Source organism: Panthera pardus, unplaced genomic scaffold (assembly GCF_024362965.1).
Source record: "Panthera pardus isolate Hobbes unplaced genomic scaffold, ASM2436296v1 HiC_scaffold_25, whole genome shotgun sequence".
Classification (NCBI taxonomy): Eukaryota; Metazoa; Chordata; class Mammalia; order Carnivora; family Felidae; genus Panthera; species Panthera pardus.
Window position 1 is genome coordinate 60,328,796 of NW_026526821.1, and position 18,130 is coordinate 60,346,925.

An 18,130-nucleotide genomic window follows, 5' to 3' on the forward strand; every position below is an offset into this window, starting at 1 on the left:
TGGGGATGTGAACACCAATGCATGTTGCCATCATCCTTAAATCAGAGGATGTGCAGTCTCAGTATTCAGTTACTGGGGAGAGAATCCTTGTCTGATTTGTGGAATGAGGATTGAAGCAAGAGAATTTCTAATTTGAGCTGAGAAAGAATGTTTAGGTTCCTGCACTATTTGCGGTAGCGAGGTAGAGTCAGGTTAAATCTGTTTATCTAGAATGGAGATGTATAGTATTAAATTTATTTACTTGGAAGAGTTTACTTTTAGTCATATTTTTAAAGGTCAACAGAATAACTTCTTCCATCATTTATTACATTAAAATGTTTTGAGTATTTACTCTTTTATTATTTATCATGTAACAAATTACCCCTCAACCTTAATGTCCTCAGATGAGAAACATGTGTATATCATAGATCCATTTATAGCATAGGTGGGTAGTTCTATTTCATGGTTTCTCAGAAAATTGTAATCAAGATGATGGCCAGGCTGTAATCATGACGTGACTGGTAGTGGAGGATTTGCTTTTTTTTTAAAAATGTTTATTTATTTTTTGAGAGAGAGCATGTGTGGGGGGAGGAGCAGAGAAAGAGAGGAGAGAGAGAATCCCAAGCAGGCTCTGTGCTGTCAGTGCAGAGCCTGACTCCAGGCTCTATGAGATGCATGACTTGACCTGTAATCAAGAGTTGGACACTTCACTGACTGAGCCACTCAGGCACCTCAGAGGATTTGCTTTTAAGAAAACTTACTCAGATGACTGTTGGCTTTTGGGGGGAAACCTCACTTCCTTGACAGGTGCACCTCTCCCTAAGGTTGTGTGATGTATTTATGTCAGCTGACTTCTCTCTGAGCCAGTCATCCAAGAGAGACAGAAAGGAGGAATCTGCAATGCCTATTATGAGCTAATCTCAAAGGTTACATACCATCACATCCTGTTCATTAGAAATGAGTTACTAAGTATAATTAGGGGGGGAAGAAATTAAGCTCCATGTTTTGAAGGAAGGAATATCAAAATTTGTAGACATATTTTAAAACCACCCCAATTACATGTCTCCTTTTATCTTCTCATCTTGAGGTTTTTTTTAATCATTTATATCTTAATAATACAGTGTTTCCCAGCTAATTGAACATAATTTTTTGAAATAAGCAGAATTGCAATTTTACCACTACTAGTTCCTTCACACAATTTATATTTTAATTAACCTAAGGGTTATTATTGGACTGGAACTTTGGTAGCTCTTGTCATTATTGTTACATTTATGTTTGATTCAATCAATCAAAAATATTTCACGATTGACCATGTGGAAGATGAAGTGTAAAGGCTATTAAGTTCTTTGTCCCTTCCCTGCATGCTTAGTTCTCCTCTTCCTCCCATGCTTTATTTTTCTCCACAGCATTGTCCAGCTACTTTCCCCTATCTACACTCTACTCCAGCCACACTAGCCTCCTTACTATTCCTTGGAATTTGGCAGACATTCTTTTGCTTTAGGACATTTGCTATAGTCGTATCTTCTGCCTGAAATGTTCTTCTAGATTTTTATATGGTTGACCCCCTTTCTCTTTGCTCACAGGTCACTTTTCAATGAGGACTTATCTGCTAACCCTATTAAAATTCCAAACTATTCCAAACTCCCAGTATCCTTAACTCTGCTCTTTTTTCCCCCTACATTACTGCATAATTTATTTGTTAGGTTTATGTTTTATTGTCTACTCAGCTAGAATGTAAGGTTGGCCCAAAGACAGGGATCTTTGTCTATTTTTTTTAACGTTTTTGTCTGAAGTGCCTAGAACAGATGTGAATGCTCATGTATTGTTTGAATAACACAGTAACTATCTATTTACATATTTATTTTTACATATTTTATTTTTCTCTTTTCAACTAGAATGTAAGTTCCATGAGGGCAGAGGTTTTTGTCTATTTTATTCCTTACTGTCCCCAGCATATAACACATTGTCAGGCACATAGTAGGTCCTCATTAATCAATTGTCAAATAAATGAAAACACTGGGTTAGCATCTTTTCTCTTGGGCCAGTTATAATTTTGTTTTTATTTTTAAGTAATCTCTACACCCAATGTGGGCTCAAACTTAAAACCCCAAGATCAAGAGTCACATGTTCTATCAACTGAGTCAGCTGGGTACCCCTAAATTAATTTTTCAGAGTGGAATCAGCATTATGTTTTTTATGTCTATAAAAGTAATATATGCTGCTTATAGAAATTTCAGTCCATATAGAAGAGTATAATGAAGAAAATAACATTTACTGGAATCACACCTTGCTATGATTAGACATAATCTTCAGTTTAAATATTACTGGTTTGCTCCATCTGTATCTAGGTTATGTGTATATAAATTTTCTTTTTACAGCAAACAAAATTTTTGGCTCTATGAGTTTTTATAGTTAATTTAATATGGACACCTTTATATGTAATATAGATCCATTTCTTTTTGGTGTCTACATAATAGTATAAATTAAAGCATTGAAAATTGTCTATCCAAAACTATATAAACTTATCCAAACTGTACATGAATTTTGTTTCATACCATAACAACCCTTAATATTTCATAAATTACAAAAATATGATTGCCAGAGAAATCTTAGAAAAGAACTTGGGCCTAAAGAACAAATGAGGAGCAATAATTACAGAAAAGTCAAATTTAAAATAAAACAGGAAACAGTTTAGAATAATGAGGGAGAGGTTTATGAATTGAGAAATAAATTTGTTAAACTAATAAGCTAATTTATAGCATATAGATTATAGCAAATGGATCTTTGAATAAAAACATAGTCACTGTCCTCCAGAAACCTACAATCTAGTCATATACTCAATATATGACTATAGATGACTATACTGTAAGACTGGGTATGTTCAATGTCCTAAAACTGATACCAAAAGTGTTTTATAGGTTTGATTGAACTAACCTATTAGAAGAGTTCAGAAGAGAAAGCAATCACTTATGACTTTAGTGAATCGGAAAACTTTTATCCTACTAATTCTTTTATCTCTTCCCTATTTTCATCTTCAGAATTATAAGTAGTATTAATATTTTGTTGTGGTTTATAGAGAGTAATTTGGTAAAATATAACCAATTAATATTTCATACCAAACTGGTAATATAAAAGAACTGCTATATTTCATGCTATGTTCTTTTACCATCTAAAGGTAGGTGAACAGAAAGGGGTAGATTATCTTTTATTTTGTAAAATATTCATTACATGTTTTTATTTTTAAGTGGCTTCCTTTTTAAAAAATTACAGAAAATTTTTTTTGGTCATGGTTAGTGTACTCTTTAATCCCCATCCTCTTTTTCACCCATCCCCACTCACTTCCCCTCTGCTAACCATCAGTTTGTTTTCTGTGGTTAAGAGTCTGTTTCTTGGTTTGTCTCTCTTTCTTTTTTTTCCCTTTGTTCATTTGTTTTGTTTCTTAAATTCCACATACAAGCGAGATCATGTGGTATTATCTTTCTCTGACTTACTTCACTTAGCATTATACTCTCTAGCGCCATCCATGTTGTTGCAAATGGGAAGACTTCATTTTTTATGGCTGAATAATATTCTAGTGTGTGTGTGTGTGTGTGTGTGTGTGTGTGTGTGTACATTACATCTTCTTTATCCATTCATCTATTGACGGACAATTTGGTTGCTTTCATCACTTGGCTATTGCAGGTAATGCTGCAAGAAATGGTACATGTATCCCTTCGAATTAGTGTTTTTGTATTTTTTGGGTAAATACCCAGTAGTGCGATTATTGGATTGTAAGGTAGTTCTATTTTTAATTTTTTTGGGAACTTCCATCTGTTTGCCACAGTGGCTACACCAGTTTGCATTCCCAGCAACAGTGCAAGAGGGTTTCTTTTGCTCCACATTCGTACAACACCTGTTATTACAAGTGGCTTCCCTTTTTGATGTTCTCTTTTTAGCTAAATCTGTTCAAATATTTTAAATTTAAATAACAATTTTTTCTGTCTTTTCAGATTGAACTCATTTGCCAGCAAAATAATATAATAGTATTGGAAGATACAATAAAAAGGCTTAGATCTGTAAGTGCATTTTTCATAAATGTGTGTTGAGGAATCATTTGTATTAGTAAGACTACAAACAAATGGTACATGTGTTTTAGCTCTCATGTATTTTGTGAACAATAAAAAATATCTGTTTTCTAAAATTAGTACTCTGCTTGATGCACAGGGGCATTTCCCATCTGTAAAAGTATCAGTGTTCTCGCTCCATTTCATCATTGCACCTTTCTTTCCTAGAGGTGGAGAGAACTTTTGGTTGGTTCTATTAGTGCCCTTAGCTTTACATGATTTAAAATGATGACTGTGAGTAATTTGATTCTCAAAATATAAGATGCATTTGTTTACACATTAGCTTATTCCCGTTAGTAATAAATATTAAGTCAAATGTTAAAACTTAATTCTGAGTAATATGTTTTCTTTACCTAACAATGCAAAGTGAAACTGCTCTGTTTAGATAGTTTGTCATCATTTGAAATATTTAAAACACTCTCTCTGAAAGTATATCTGTAATTTTCTCCCAATAAAGTATTAGTACAATAAAGATTATGAAAAACAAACAAAAGCTTCTAAACACATTAAAGTGAGTGGGAATGTACTTGAAAGTGCCTACAAGTATACCATATATAGCATTCATTTAATTTATTCATTTATTGAAAAATTATTGAACATAGATGGTGTGAACAGATGCTTTAATGTTAGCATACAAGTTTTCTCAGCAAATTAATTCAATTTCTAGGACTTGTAATTAGATCTGTGGATATTTCTGGCCTTTCCAAAATTTCTTTACCATTTTTCTTAAAATTATTGACTAAATTTAGGGGTACTTTCGGTTAAACAAAAATATAGTAAATTCAGAAATGCTGGAAAAAGAAGGTATCTAACTGCTTTTTAAAGAATATTGATGAATTATCTTTAAAATACCAAATTTATTATTTTTAAGGATCCTGTTTATTCAACTTGCATTTAGAAAATAATGCTATAGTTTTGCTTGAAATAATGACCTAATTTTTTCCTCCTTGGCAAGATAATTTTAGAGACTGAAAAAGCACAAAATAAATCTCCTTCTAGACTTGATTCCTTTGTCAAGACTTTAGAAGCAGACAGAGATTATTACAAGAGTGAAGCTCAAAATTTGAGAAAGATGATCAGAAGTAGATCTAAAAGTCCAAGACGCCCGTCTCCATCTTCTCGGGTAGGTTTTGGTAATTTGTAAGTATTTTGGAGTTCATTGTTTGAACACTGATTTTTATTCTTTGATTTACCTAATATGGAAATAATTTATTTTGATTTGGTATGAATTGGTGTATCAAAAAATTGGGAGAGACAGCAGTCTCTTTGATAGCACAGTGGACCAGTGAAATTGGTTCTTTTTTTTTTTTTTTTTTTTTTTTTATTTATTTTTGGGACAGAGAGAGACAGAGCATGAACGGGGGAGGGGCAGAGAGAGAGGGAGACACAGAATCGGAAACAGGCTCCAGGCTCCGAGCCATCAGCCCAGAGCCTGACGCGGGGCTCGAACTCACGGACCGCGAGATCGTGACCTGGCTGAAGTCGGACGCTTAACCGACTGCGCCACCCAGGCGCCCCGAAATTGGTTCTTTATCCCCAGTGTTAGTAGGGGTTGGGAAGTAATCAGATAAATATGGACCAATTTGGGATGAAGCTGTTTAAAAGAGAAGTGATTTTTTTTAAACTTTTTTTTTTTCATCATTTCCTTTCATTATATAGTCATTTTTGCTTGAGTAGAGATCATGTACTGCTCTTAGTGGCACCATTTCCTTAAAAGCACATGTCAAGAAGAATTTCAAATTTCTTGTATAATAATTGCAGGGTACAAACTGTGATGTAGAGCTTTTGAAGACAACAAGAGACCGTGAAGAACTTAAATGCATGCTGGAAAAATATGAGCGTCATTTGGCAGAAATTCAGGGTAATGTCAAGGTTCTTACATCTGAGAGAGACAAGACCTTTCTTCTTTATGAACAGGTAAACTTATTTATAAAGAAAATACCTAAGTAAAAATATTCAGTTCTAAATATATGTAATTCTTTAAGTTCTATAAGAATGCTTAAATCTGCCAAATTGATCAACTAACATTTGGGAATTACCTTCGTTCTTAAGATATTCTTAATGAAACGTAATATATTTCCAATACAATAAGTGTATGTGTACATACACACACACGCACACACATTATTCCCATATCCAAAAAAGATCATATATATGCATAGAAATAGTCTGATTTTGGGCATGGGAAATGAGAAACGTGTTAAATGATAGGGGATGGTGAGTTCAAGGTAAAAAGATTTTGATTTTAGGGTTAGAAAACGCTAACATCACTAGATGTACTGTCAGTCACTTTAGGAGCTGACATATAATTTGCTTAATTTAGGAGAGTAAGATCAGTTTGTAGTTTATCTCTATTTGTAGCTTAAAGTTATATACATATAGTCCTTATTAATCATATAGCTTATTTACTCAACAAATATTAAACCCCATAAATCACCAACATAATTTTATTTTAAGAATAAAATCAATAAAATATTAAAATAAATAAATAAAATTTTATTTTAATAAAACAAATTTTAAATTTAAATTTAAGTAAATAACTTTTAAATAAAAATACATTTTATTAAGAATTACTGCTTGCCACTCTAAGAGAGAAAAAAATGATAAAATACGAACATTGTTTTCTATGTTTGCAATTTATCGGGGGAGATATATTGTCTTATATTTACTTTTTGTTACTTTAGCATAAGTAGTCTAGAAGGTATTGTAAGAAATAAAAGAAGTGGGTATTTCTTAGTTGTTGTGATCAAGGAAATCTTTGCTAGATGATATGGAATTTGAGTCCTGAAGGAAGAATGGAGTTCCTGTTATCTTGAAAGGGGTAAGAAGGAACATTCCAGACTAAAGGAATTGTGTGAGGCAAAGAACAAAGGCAGGAAAATGAGTAGATAAATGGATCAATTTAAGACTAATTTGTGCCATTGGAGTAAGAGGGAGCTAAGGCTTGAGAGATAAATTGGACTAGAGCAGGGGTCTGCAAACCTTTTCCGTAAAGGCCCAGAAAATAAATATCTTGGGCTCTGCAGGCCGTGCAATTTATCACCGCTATTGAACTGTGTTGTAATATGAAAGTAGCTTTGGACAATCTACAAATTTTTGGCTGTGTTACAATATAACTTTTGCATATAACTATATGCAGTATAACTTTTACTTTTGGATACAGAAATTTGAATATCATTATTTTCACTTATTATACATATTTTGAAATCTTCTTTTGCTTTTTTTTAATCATTAAAGAACATAAAAAACATTCTCAGTCCACAGACCTACAAAAACAGGAGGCGGGTTAGATTTGGCCTGTGAGCTTTACGTAGTTTGCCAACTTCTTGAGTACATGGTAGAAGCTCTTCAATGGGTCTTACACGGGGTTTATACTTTGCTTTATAAGCACTGGCAATCTGGTTATTTTTAGAGAAGAAATGACCAAAGCCACATTTTTACAATTTTAACCTGTTAACAATTTTATATTATTTTTTTTTCATAATCTGTTATCTTTTTATATAACAATTTTTCTTTCAAGAGAATTGGAGGAAGGAGAAACTGTGGACTTTTTAGAAGGCTGTGAAAGCAGTCTGTTCATGAGGCATTAAGAACTAATCTGGCCAGTGGTGGTGGCGGGGATGGGAGGTGCCTGGGTAGCTTAGTTGGTTGAGCGGCCATCTCTTGGTTTCAGCTCAGGTTATGATCTCACAGTTCATGAGTTCAAGCCCTGTGTTGGGCTCTGTGCTGATAGTGCGGAGCCTGCTTGGGATTCTCTGTCTCTCTCTCTCTCTCTGCCCCTCCCCGCTCATGCTCTCTGTCTCTCTCAAAATAAATAAACCTAAACAAAGAAACACAAAGTAAGTTAGGGTGCTATCTGTTGAAATAAGGATAGAGACAGGTGTAAAAGACACTATAAAGGAAACCTTGAGAAGATTTGGTTTTAGCAAAAAGAGGGGATGAATGGAACTGACTGAAATTCTTTTTTGTTTTTTAATTTTTTTTAACATGTATTATTTTTACTTTTGAGAGAGAGACACAGAGCGCAAGCAGGAAAGCGGTAGAGAGAGACACACACACACAGAATCTGAAGCAGGCTCTAGCCCCTGAGCTATCAGCACAGAGCCTGATGCGGAGCTTGAACTCACAAACTCTGAGATCATGACCTGAGCCAAGGTTGGACACTTAACTGACTGAGCCACCCAGGCGCCCCGAGACTGAAATTGTTTTTTGAATGACTGAAGAACTGTGGTAGTAGAAAAAGAAATAGTAAAGCCATTGGTGACTTGAGGGAAAAAATGTGTTGGTTTCAGACAGATGGAGTAAGATGATGGTTGTACATTCAGAAAGTAATTGCATTCAGGCAGAAAGAAACGTGGGACTGGAGTGGGGAGAGAGGTAAGAGCTGAATATGTAGATGGGTAATTCATCTGCTTAGAGGTCAGTTTTGGGCCTTCAGAGTGGATGAGGTCTCTAAATGAGAAAGCTATAGAGGAACAGAGAAGTCAAGATGTTATGTTGGGACATTTTATTTAATTGGTAGAGGAGCTTTGAAAGAGATAAAGACAGAAAACTAAGGTAGAACAATATTAAGCCCAAAAGAGGAAAGAATCTCAAAGAGTGTGTTAAAGACAATGTCAAATGTTGCCAAATATCAAAAACAGGAGCTGAGGAAAGGCCATTTGGTGAGGTCATTAGATGAAATTCTGCAAAATGGTAGGTATAGGAGCCAGGTTACACTGGAATGGGAGAGTAGGTGCTGAAGAACAGGCAATGGGTACAGACCATGGTGCTTAAAAAAAATTATATGCCAATGCAAAAGAGATAACAGGATGGTAAGTGGGCAGCAAGATTTAGTGACAGTTTTTCGTGATATGGGAGCCTTGTGCCATGGCTGAAGGCAGGGGAGAAAGAGCTAGTGGAGAGGGTGCTATTCAAAGTGAGAGGAAATAATTATATAGTTGTGTCTTGAACAAGGCAGGGCTAGGGATGTCAACCCTCCTGCACAGTTGGAGATCTAAGTTTTGACTTCCCCAAAACTTAATTACTAATAATCTACTGTTGACCAGGAGCTTTACCAATAACACAAAATCAACTAACACATCTCTTATATATGTACATATATATATATGTATGTACATATTGTGTGTACATATATATACACATACATTTATGTACATATATTGTGTATATATATATACACACAATGTTATTAAGAAAATCATAAGGAGGAGAAAATACATTTATAGTACTATACTGTGTTTATTGAAAAAAATCTGTGTATAAGTGGACCTTTGTATCAATTCAAACCCATGTTGTTCATGGGTTAACTGTAATTGAGTCAGGAGTATCTTAGAAGACATTTCAGGAGATGAGGTCCAGGATTCTGGTGAAGTCTTAGCTGTGGAAATTGGGAGGTAATACATCTTCCTCTGAGACTTGGAGACCAGCTGAATAGGTAGCAATCAAAATCAAGAGGAAGGAAGATTAGGGATTTGAGCAGCAAAGTAGGAGATGAAATTATCTTTAGGTGTGGAATAGGTTTGGGACCTGAGGGTGGTTGAACAAGTGTGTGAGAGTATGTCGGGTTGTTAGTAAGGATTGATGGGCCTTTCTTTCAGGGTAAAAGTAGCCAGAACATGGAAATGGCTTATATATTTTTGTAGAGAAAGACAGGAACACTAATATTTATTAAAATTGTATTCTACCTGGGAGTGCCTGGGTGGCTCACTCGGTTAAGCATCTGACTCTTGATTTTGGCTTAGGTCATGATCTCACAGTCAGGAGATCAAGTCCAGAGTCAGGCTCTTCTCTGGGTGTAGAGTCTTCTTGACAGGCTCCCTCTCTCTCTGCCCCTTCCCCTCAAAACAAAAACAAAAACAAAAACAACTGTATTCTACCTGAATTTTGCGAATTCAAATTTATATCACAAAATGGATGTAGTAATACATATCTATTTCTTAGTAAAACATTCTGTCTTGCATTGACTGCCTCTAAATTAATTCTAAAAAATTTTTGGCAAAAATATTATAAACCAAACTTCTAATTATACATTCACTTGCATTTTTGGACATCATTTGAGTTTATTTGTATAAACTCATTAAAAAACATTATCCTGTTGTATGCATTTTTATATATGGTTTGTATTTTAACTGGCTGGATATAAGATAGCTATATTTATGTCTATTCCAAAGCTTTGTTAAATAGAAGTCTTGCATTTAAATAATAGGCACAGGAAGAAATTGCCCGACTTCGACGAGAAATGATGAAAAACTGTAAGTCTCCTAAATCAACAACAGCACATGCCATCCTCCGACGGGTGGAGACTGAAAGAGATGTGGCCTTCACTGATTTACGAAGAATGACCACAGAACGAGATAGCCTGAGGGAAAGGCTAAAGGTTTGGACGAATTTTATCTGTGTGACCATTTGTGAAACATAGTGCAGCAACATTGAAAACATTTTTTTTTTTTTTTTTAACAGATTGCCCAAGAGACAGCATTTAATGAGAAGGCTCACTTGGAACAAAGGATAGAGGAGCTGGAGTGTACAGTTCATAACGTAAAGAAACATCACTGTTGTGCTTTTGGCTATAAACTGTCAGTGGCTTCCCCCTTTCTCTTTTTTTCTATATTCAGAGAGGTTCTTTCATTTTTCTAAGACAATGTTTGTAGTCCTAAAATATTTAAGGTGGTATGTATGGTATAAATTATCACCTTCTCATTGTTTATTTTCTTCCAAAAAAATATGTAAGTAAAGTTTTTTGTGTTAGGTTGCAAAGTGTGTTCTTTAAAAAAAAAAACAACAACCCATTAGGGATGCATTCTCAGGGATGTTAGCAACTTTCTCATCTCCTTATTTCATTAAAGATAACATTGCCAGATACAGAGAAACTGGCTTATTCTACCTAAAGAGTAGCTAAGGTAGAGAAAATTATTATGGAATGAAAATTAATGAAAATAATATATTTAAACAATTTATTTATTTATTTATTTATTTATTTATTTATTTATTTGCCAGGAAGTAGGTATTATTACCATCTCTATGTCACAGATAAGTAGAGAGGAATTTAGTACAGAAAGGAAAGATCATACAGCTGTTATGTGGCCAAGACAAGATTACTCCAGTTTCTTATGCCCTTGATTCAGATGCACTGTCTCCTGGGATTACATGTGTGGCTAAACAATGAATGGGCATCTATCTCCTAGTGATAACAAACTGGCTGCTCTTTCATATTCAACAATTAGTGATTATAATTTGTGGCATGTACAGCTCCAACAAGAGAATAATATATTTAAACAATTTAAATGTGAAGCATCACTTTTTTAGTAGTCAAGGATTTGAGATGCTATGAATATATATTTGATATGTTATGACTATATAAACAATTAGGGGAAGTTGCTTTTCTGTTACCAGGTTTAATTGAATATATTTATAAATTTGTCAATGTTGTTATAAAGAGAAAGAAAAAGCATTACTCAGGAGAGGAAAACATTTTTTTTCATAATTCCACTTTATATGTCTATCTTATTAATGTTGAACAACAAATAAATCTTTTTGCAAATAAGATACATATGCTACATTCAAAATGAACCAGATTGAACATATAGATACATATACTGTGATAGGCATTATGCACAGGCCGTGCAGTGGCTTATTCTCGTTCCTGCTCCACAATACCTTGTCCATACAGCCTCCCACAATATTCAGGTCTCATCTGATCATCTCCTAGTGTAAATCTTGTCATATGCCAGTTTGTACAAAGAGAGGATGTCTCTTTAGGAAGATTTTGTTAGTGATGGCAGTAACCTTGTCATTCTACTTGTATAGCTTGATGATGAACGTATGGAGCAAATGTCAAACATGACTTTGATGAAGGAAACCATAACCACTGTGGAAAAAGAAATGAAATCACTAGCAAGGAAGGCAATGGATACAGAAAGTGAACTTGGAAGACAAAAGGCAGAGAATAATTCTTTGAGGTAAACTAAATTACCTTTAAACAAGTAGTTTAACTACTAGATCTGTTTTTATAGTGTATTTTATAATGATAATTAAGTTATTTGTTGACTTTAATTTCTGAGAGGATTATTATGAAGCAATTGTAGAAACCTCAGCACACATTAAATGATTTTTCCCAAGGTCACTTACAGACTAGTAATGCCATATTTAACTAGGAATCAAACTTCCAGTAATCTTCATCTTACATTTGCATAAAGCCTTAATATTTAACTGACATAGCTTTTACAAAGTCCTTCTGGGTATAGAGCATATTTGACTTTGGTGTTTGAATGTGTAAGAACATGTATTGGCACTTCTGTTAATTGAAGGCCACGTGGGTACTTAGCCCTTCCTATATACTGACTGGTATGATAGCAAAAGATATGCCAAAGTTGGTGATGGGCATCGAGGAGGGCACGTGTTGGGATGAGCACTGGGTGTTGTATGGAAACCAATTTGACAATAATTTCATATTAAAAATAAAAAAGGGGAATAAGTTTTTGAAGACCTCCATGTTAGGAATTTTACTTTTAGTATCTGCTGATGTGAAAAATAGAGTTTTACAGATTCAGTAATCTTGAATTGCAGTGCGTCTGTGAATATTTGAAAAATAGTTGTTCATAGGAGTGTGAAATATATTTTTAAGTCTACAGATAATTCTTGGTTCACATAAGAGTTCCAAGAGTCTCCTGTTTGATCTTTCAAGGGTCTGTGGTACATATTTTTACACCACTTGTCAGGATAGATAATCACTCAAATTTTTTCCCTTCATTCATTCATTCATTCATTCAATCATTCATTCATGGGTCTGTAGTACATATGTTGAAATCACTTGTCAGGATAGATAATCACTCAAATTTTTTTCATTCATTGATTCACTCATTCATTCATTTACTTTAAAGTTGATTTATTTGTTTTGAGAGAGACAGAGAGCAAGCGTAGGAGGGGCAGAGAAAGGGGGATAGAGGATCCAAGGCAGGGTCCGTGCTGAGATAGCAGGGAGACCAATGTGGGGCTTGAACTCACAAACCACGAGATTGTGACCTGAGCCGAAGTCAGACACTTAACCAACTAAGCCACCCAGGTGCCCCTCGCTTCATTTATTTTTTAATTTCCTGTTTAAAAGGATATTGCAGCCTTGGGTAAAATAAAAATAATAAAATAAGATGACAACAATAAAGAAAACCTTGGAAAATAGAGAAAAGGGTAAAGAAAATTTAAATCATCCATGATTCTGTAACTCATTGAAAACTATCATTAATATAGGTCTCTTTCTAATCAGAAATATTTCCATCCATATTATATAAACTTTCTGTGCAATTGATGTTGGCCAGTTTCATTTAATTGTATATCATAAGCATTTTCCTGTGTCATTAAAAGTTCCTTGAAAGTAGTTTATTAAAATATTCTAACAGATAGAAGTATAATACTTCTGAGGGTTTTTGCATACACTTGTTTTCTTTTAACAGTGTTATTAGAGTCTAATTGACATACATACAGTAAACTGCACATATTTTTAAAAGTGTTTAGCTTGTTTTGACATATGTATATATCTGTAGCACAGTCAAGATAGTGGCCTTATCCATCATTCCCAAAAGTTTCCTCCTGCCCCTCTGTAACCTCTAACTTATTCTGCCAATCTCTGGACGACCACTGATTTGTTTTCTGTTATAGAGATTTGCTTGGATTTTCTAAAATGTTATATAAATAAAATCATGTAGTATATATTCTTTTATTGGGCTGCCTTCCCTCAGCATAATTATTTTGAAATTTATCTATGTTATATAATCAGTAGTTTATTCCATCGTATGAATAAACCTCATGGACATTTTGGTTGTTTCCAGTTTTGGACTATAAAAAATAAAACTTTCATGTACATTCTTATACGAGTCTTTGTATGGACATAAGCTTTTATTTTTCTTGGATAAATACCTAAGAGTATAGTGACTGAGTCTTGTGATGTTTATATGTTTAACTTTTAAAGAAACCATTAAACTGCTTTCCAAAGTGGTTGTATTATTTTATTTTACATTTGTACCAGTAGTGTATAAGTGTTCCAGGTGTTACATAGCCTCACCAACACTTGGTGTGCATTATCTTTTTAATCTTTAACATTCTATTAGGTAGGTTTTATGGTTTTAATTTGCCTTCCGTAATAACCAATGATTTTGAGCATCTGTACATGTGCTTACATGCCATACATTTGTCTTCTTTAGTGTCTGTTCAATCTTTTGCACACTTTTATTGAATTGTTTAAATTACTATCAAGTTGTAAAAGTCCTTTCTATATTGTAAGTCCTGTGTCACATGTATTTTGCAAATATTTTCTCCCAGCCTGTGGCTTGCCTTTTTATTAAATGTCTTTTAATGAGCAAATGTTTTTCATTTTGATTAAGTGAAGTTTATTGATTTTTTAAAAATTTTATCCAGCTTTTTGTATTCTTTTAAAGAAATTGTTATCAGGGCTAAGGTAATATTTTTCTTCTGTGTTTTATTCTAGCAGTTTAACATTAACATTTAACATTTAAATCTGTGATCCATTTCAAAGTTTTTGTGTTTAGTACACAGGATATAAATCAAAGTTCACTTTTTTTTTTTTTGCATAATGATAACCAAATGTTCCAATACCACTTATTATAAAACTATCCTTTCCATAGTGAATTGTTTTTGTGCCTTTGTAGAAAGTCAGTTGTCCATATATGTGTAGGTCTGTTTCTTGAAGATCTGTTTTGCTTGATGGATCTGTTTATATATCTTGATTCCAATACTACCTGCCTGATTACTTTGGTTTTATTTTTAAAGTCTTCACATTAGGTAATGTTAGTCTTTAACTTTGTTCTTTCTCAAAGTAGTTTTGGCTATTCTAGTTCCTTTGTATTTTATTTTAATTTTAGAATCAGCTTCACAGTGTATACAAAAAAAGCCTGCTTGGGAATTTGATTGGAACTGGGGGACACTGACATCTAGAATATCAAGTGTTCCCACTCATAAATACAGTGTGTCTTTCCATTCTTTACATCTTTAATTTCCCTCAGCAATGTTTTATAGTTTTTAGAGTGTTCTCGTACTTCTTTTTTTGTCAGATTTATCTCTGAGTATTTCCTATTTTTTGATGCTGTTATAAATGGAAATTTAAAATTTTACTTTCTGATTTTTATTGCTTGTATATGAAAATACAGTTGTTTTTAAAGATAAACTTTGTATTTTAGAGCAGTTTTAGATTTACAGAGCAATTGTGAAGATGGTAGAGTTCCTACTTACCTCACACCCATTTTCCTCTGTTATTAATATCTTACATTAGTACATTACATTTGTTACGATTAAAGAATCTATTACTTGATGCATTATTATTAACTGAAGTCCATACTTTTATTCAGATTTCCTTAGTTTTCCCCTAATGTCCTTTTTCTGTTCCAGGATCTCATCCAGGACACTACATTACATTTAGTTGTCATGTCTTCTTAGGCTTCTTTTGGCCATGACAGTCTCAGACTTTCCTTGTTTTTGATGAACTTGACAGTTTTGAAGAGTACTGATCAGGTATTTTGTGGAATGTCTCTCAATTGGGATTTGTCTTCTGTTTTTCTCATGATTAGACTGGGTAATATGTTTTTGAGAGAAAGGTCATGAAAGTAAAATGCCATTTTAGGGTACATATATATCCAGGGTATCATGGGTATGTATTATCAATATGATTTATTACTGTTGATTTTGATCTTTATCACCTCGCTGAGGAATTGTGCGCCTTTTCAAGAATGTCATATAATTGAAATCATACAGTATACAACCTTTTCAGACCAGCTTCTTTCACTTAGCAATGTGCATTTTAGGTTCGTTTGTGTTTTTTTCATAACTGGATAGCTCATTTCTTCTTATCATTGATGTAGGTACCACAGTGTGTTTATTCATGCACCTATTGAAGGATGTCTTGGTTGCTTTCAGTTTTTGGCAATTATGAATAAAGCTGCTGTAAACTTTCATGTGTAGGTTTTTGTGTGGACATAGGTTTTCAAATCAGTAAATACCTAGGGGAATAATTACTGAATTGTTGAGTAAATCTGTATTTAGCTTTATAAGAAACTGCCCAACTCTTTCAAAGTGACTGTACTATTTTGTATTCTCACCAGCAATGAATGAGAGTTTCTGTTGCTCCATATCCTTATCAGCATTTGATATTGTCAGATTTTTGTATTTTAGCCATTTTAATAGGTATAATAAGTATGTAGCAATATCTCATTGTTTTAATTTGCAATTCACTAATGACAAATGATGTGGAGCATCTTTTCATATTGTTACTTGCCATCTGTATCTTTGATAAGGTATCTGTTTACGTATTTTGCCAATTTTTCAATTGTTTTGTTTGTTTGCTTACTATTGAATTTTAAGAATCCTTTGAATACATGTTGTTATCAGATATGTGGTTTGCAAATATCTTCTCCCTATCTGTGCCTTGTCTTTTCATTCTTTTAAAAGTGTCTTTTGTAAAGCAGAAATTTTAAATTTTGATAAAGTTCAACTTACTTTTTTATTTCATGGATAGTATTTTTGGTGTTTAATGTGTTTAAAAACACATAACCAAACCCAAGTGCACATATTTTTCTCTTGTGTTTTCTTCTAGAAGTTGTATAGTTGTGCATTTCATGCTTAAAGTCAGTGATCTATGTTGAGTTAATTTTTGTGAAAGATATAAAGTTTGTATCTCAGTTCACTTAAATTGCATATGGATGTCTTAAAATTGTTCCAGCACCATTTGTTGAAAGACTGCCCTTTCTGTGTTGTCTTTGATCCTTTGTCAAAGATCAGTTGCTTATATTTGTGTGGACCTATTTCTGGGATCTCCATTGTGTTCCATTGATCTATTTTGTTTATTCTTTTGCCAAACCATGCTGTTTTGATTACTATTGCTTTATTGTAAGTCTTGAAACTAGGTATTGTGAATCCTCCAACTTTCTTGTCGCCAATAATGTATTGGCTATTCTTGGTCTTTTGCCTTTCCATGTAAAATTTAGAATCAGTTTCTCTGATTCTACAATAAATATTTATAAAATAGCTTTCTGAGATTTTAATTGGGTTTGCATTGAATCTGTAGATCAAGTTGGGGAAAACTGACATCTTTATTTTATTTTATTTTTATTTTTTAATTTTTTTGAGAGAGGGGAGTGAGGGAGGGGCAGAGAGAGTCAGGGAGAAAAAGAATCTTAAGCAGGCTCCATGCCCACCATGGAGCCCAGCACGGGGCTTGATCTCACGACTGTGAGATCATGACCTGAGCCGAAATCACAATTGAACACTCAACCCACTGAGCCACCCAGGTGCTCCACAACTGACATCTTAATATGGGATGTTTCAATCCATGAACATGGAATATTTCTCCATGTATTTAGATCTTTGATTTCTTTCATCATTGTTTTACAGTTCTCTGCCTATAGATACTGTACATTAATTTTGGAAAGTTCTAGGCTGTTATTACTGAAAACATTTTTTATTTAAAAAATTTTTTTAACATTTATTTATTTTTGAGACAGAGAGAGAGAGAGAGAGCATGAACAGGGGAGGGTCAGAGAAAGAGGGAGACACAGAATCTGAAACAGGCTCCAGGCTCTGAGCTGTCAGCACAGAGCCCAACACGGGGCTCAAACCCACAGACTGCGAGATCATGACCTGAGCCGAAGTCGGACGCTTAACTGACTGAGCCACCCAGGCGCCCCTACTTAAAACATTTTTAAAATTGAAGTGTAGTTGATATGTATTAGTTATAGGTGTGTAACAGTGATTTGACAATTTATATACATTATGAAATGTTCGCCACAACAAGTGTAGTTTCCATGGATCACTGTACAGTTATTACAGTATTATTGAGTATATTCCCTATGCTGTACTTTTCATCCCCATGACTTATTTTATAATTATTTCAAATATTTCTTATGCTCTTATTCTCTTGTTTTTTCTCCTTTTGGTATTTCAGTTATACCCACAGTTCTTGGATGTTCTGTTGTTTTGTTTTTTTTTTCTTTTTCATTTCGCATTTTAGTTTGGGAAGTTTTATTGACCTGTTTTCAAGCTCAATG

The 18,130-nt window shown here is 33.8% G+C and overlaps 1 protein-coding gene across 10 annotated transcripts in view; it reads left to right on the forward strand.

Moving 5' to 3' along the window:
* TSGA10 (testis specific 10) overlaps positions 1-18,130 on the forward strand; it is a 158,763-nt gene that overhangs the window by 21,879 nt on the left and 118,754 nt on the right. For 9 of the 10 annotated variants that reach the window (XR_002081925.2, XM_019456665.2, XM_019456331.2 and 6 more), the window contains 6 exons: positions 3,969-4,034; positions 5,038-5,205; positions 5,844-5,999; positions 10,291-10,461; positions 10,545-10,622; positions 11,892-12,043. Coding sequence is in view for 9 of the 10 variants with exons in the window: in XM_019456331.2 (XP_019311876.2) it covers positions 3,969-4,034; positions 5,038-5,205; positions 5,844-5,999; positions 10,291-10,461; positions 10,545-10,622; positions 11,892-12,043 (791 nt within the window). In the remaining variant the exon portion in view is untranslated. The remainder of the gene's footprint in view (positions 1-3,968; positions 4,035-5,037; positions 5,206-5,843; positions 6,000-10,290; positions 10,462-10,544; positions 10,623-11,891; positions 12,044-18,130) is intronic. The other variant, XM_019456698.2, reaches the window with a different exon arrangement.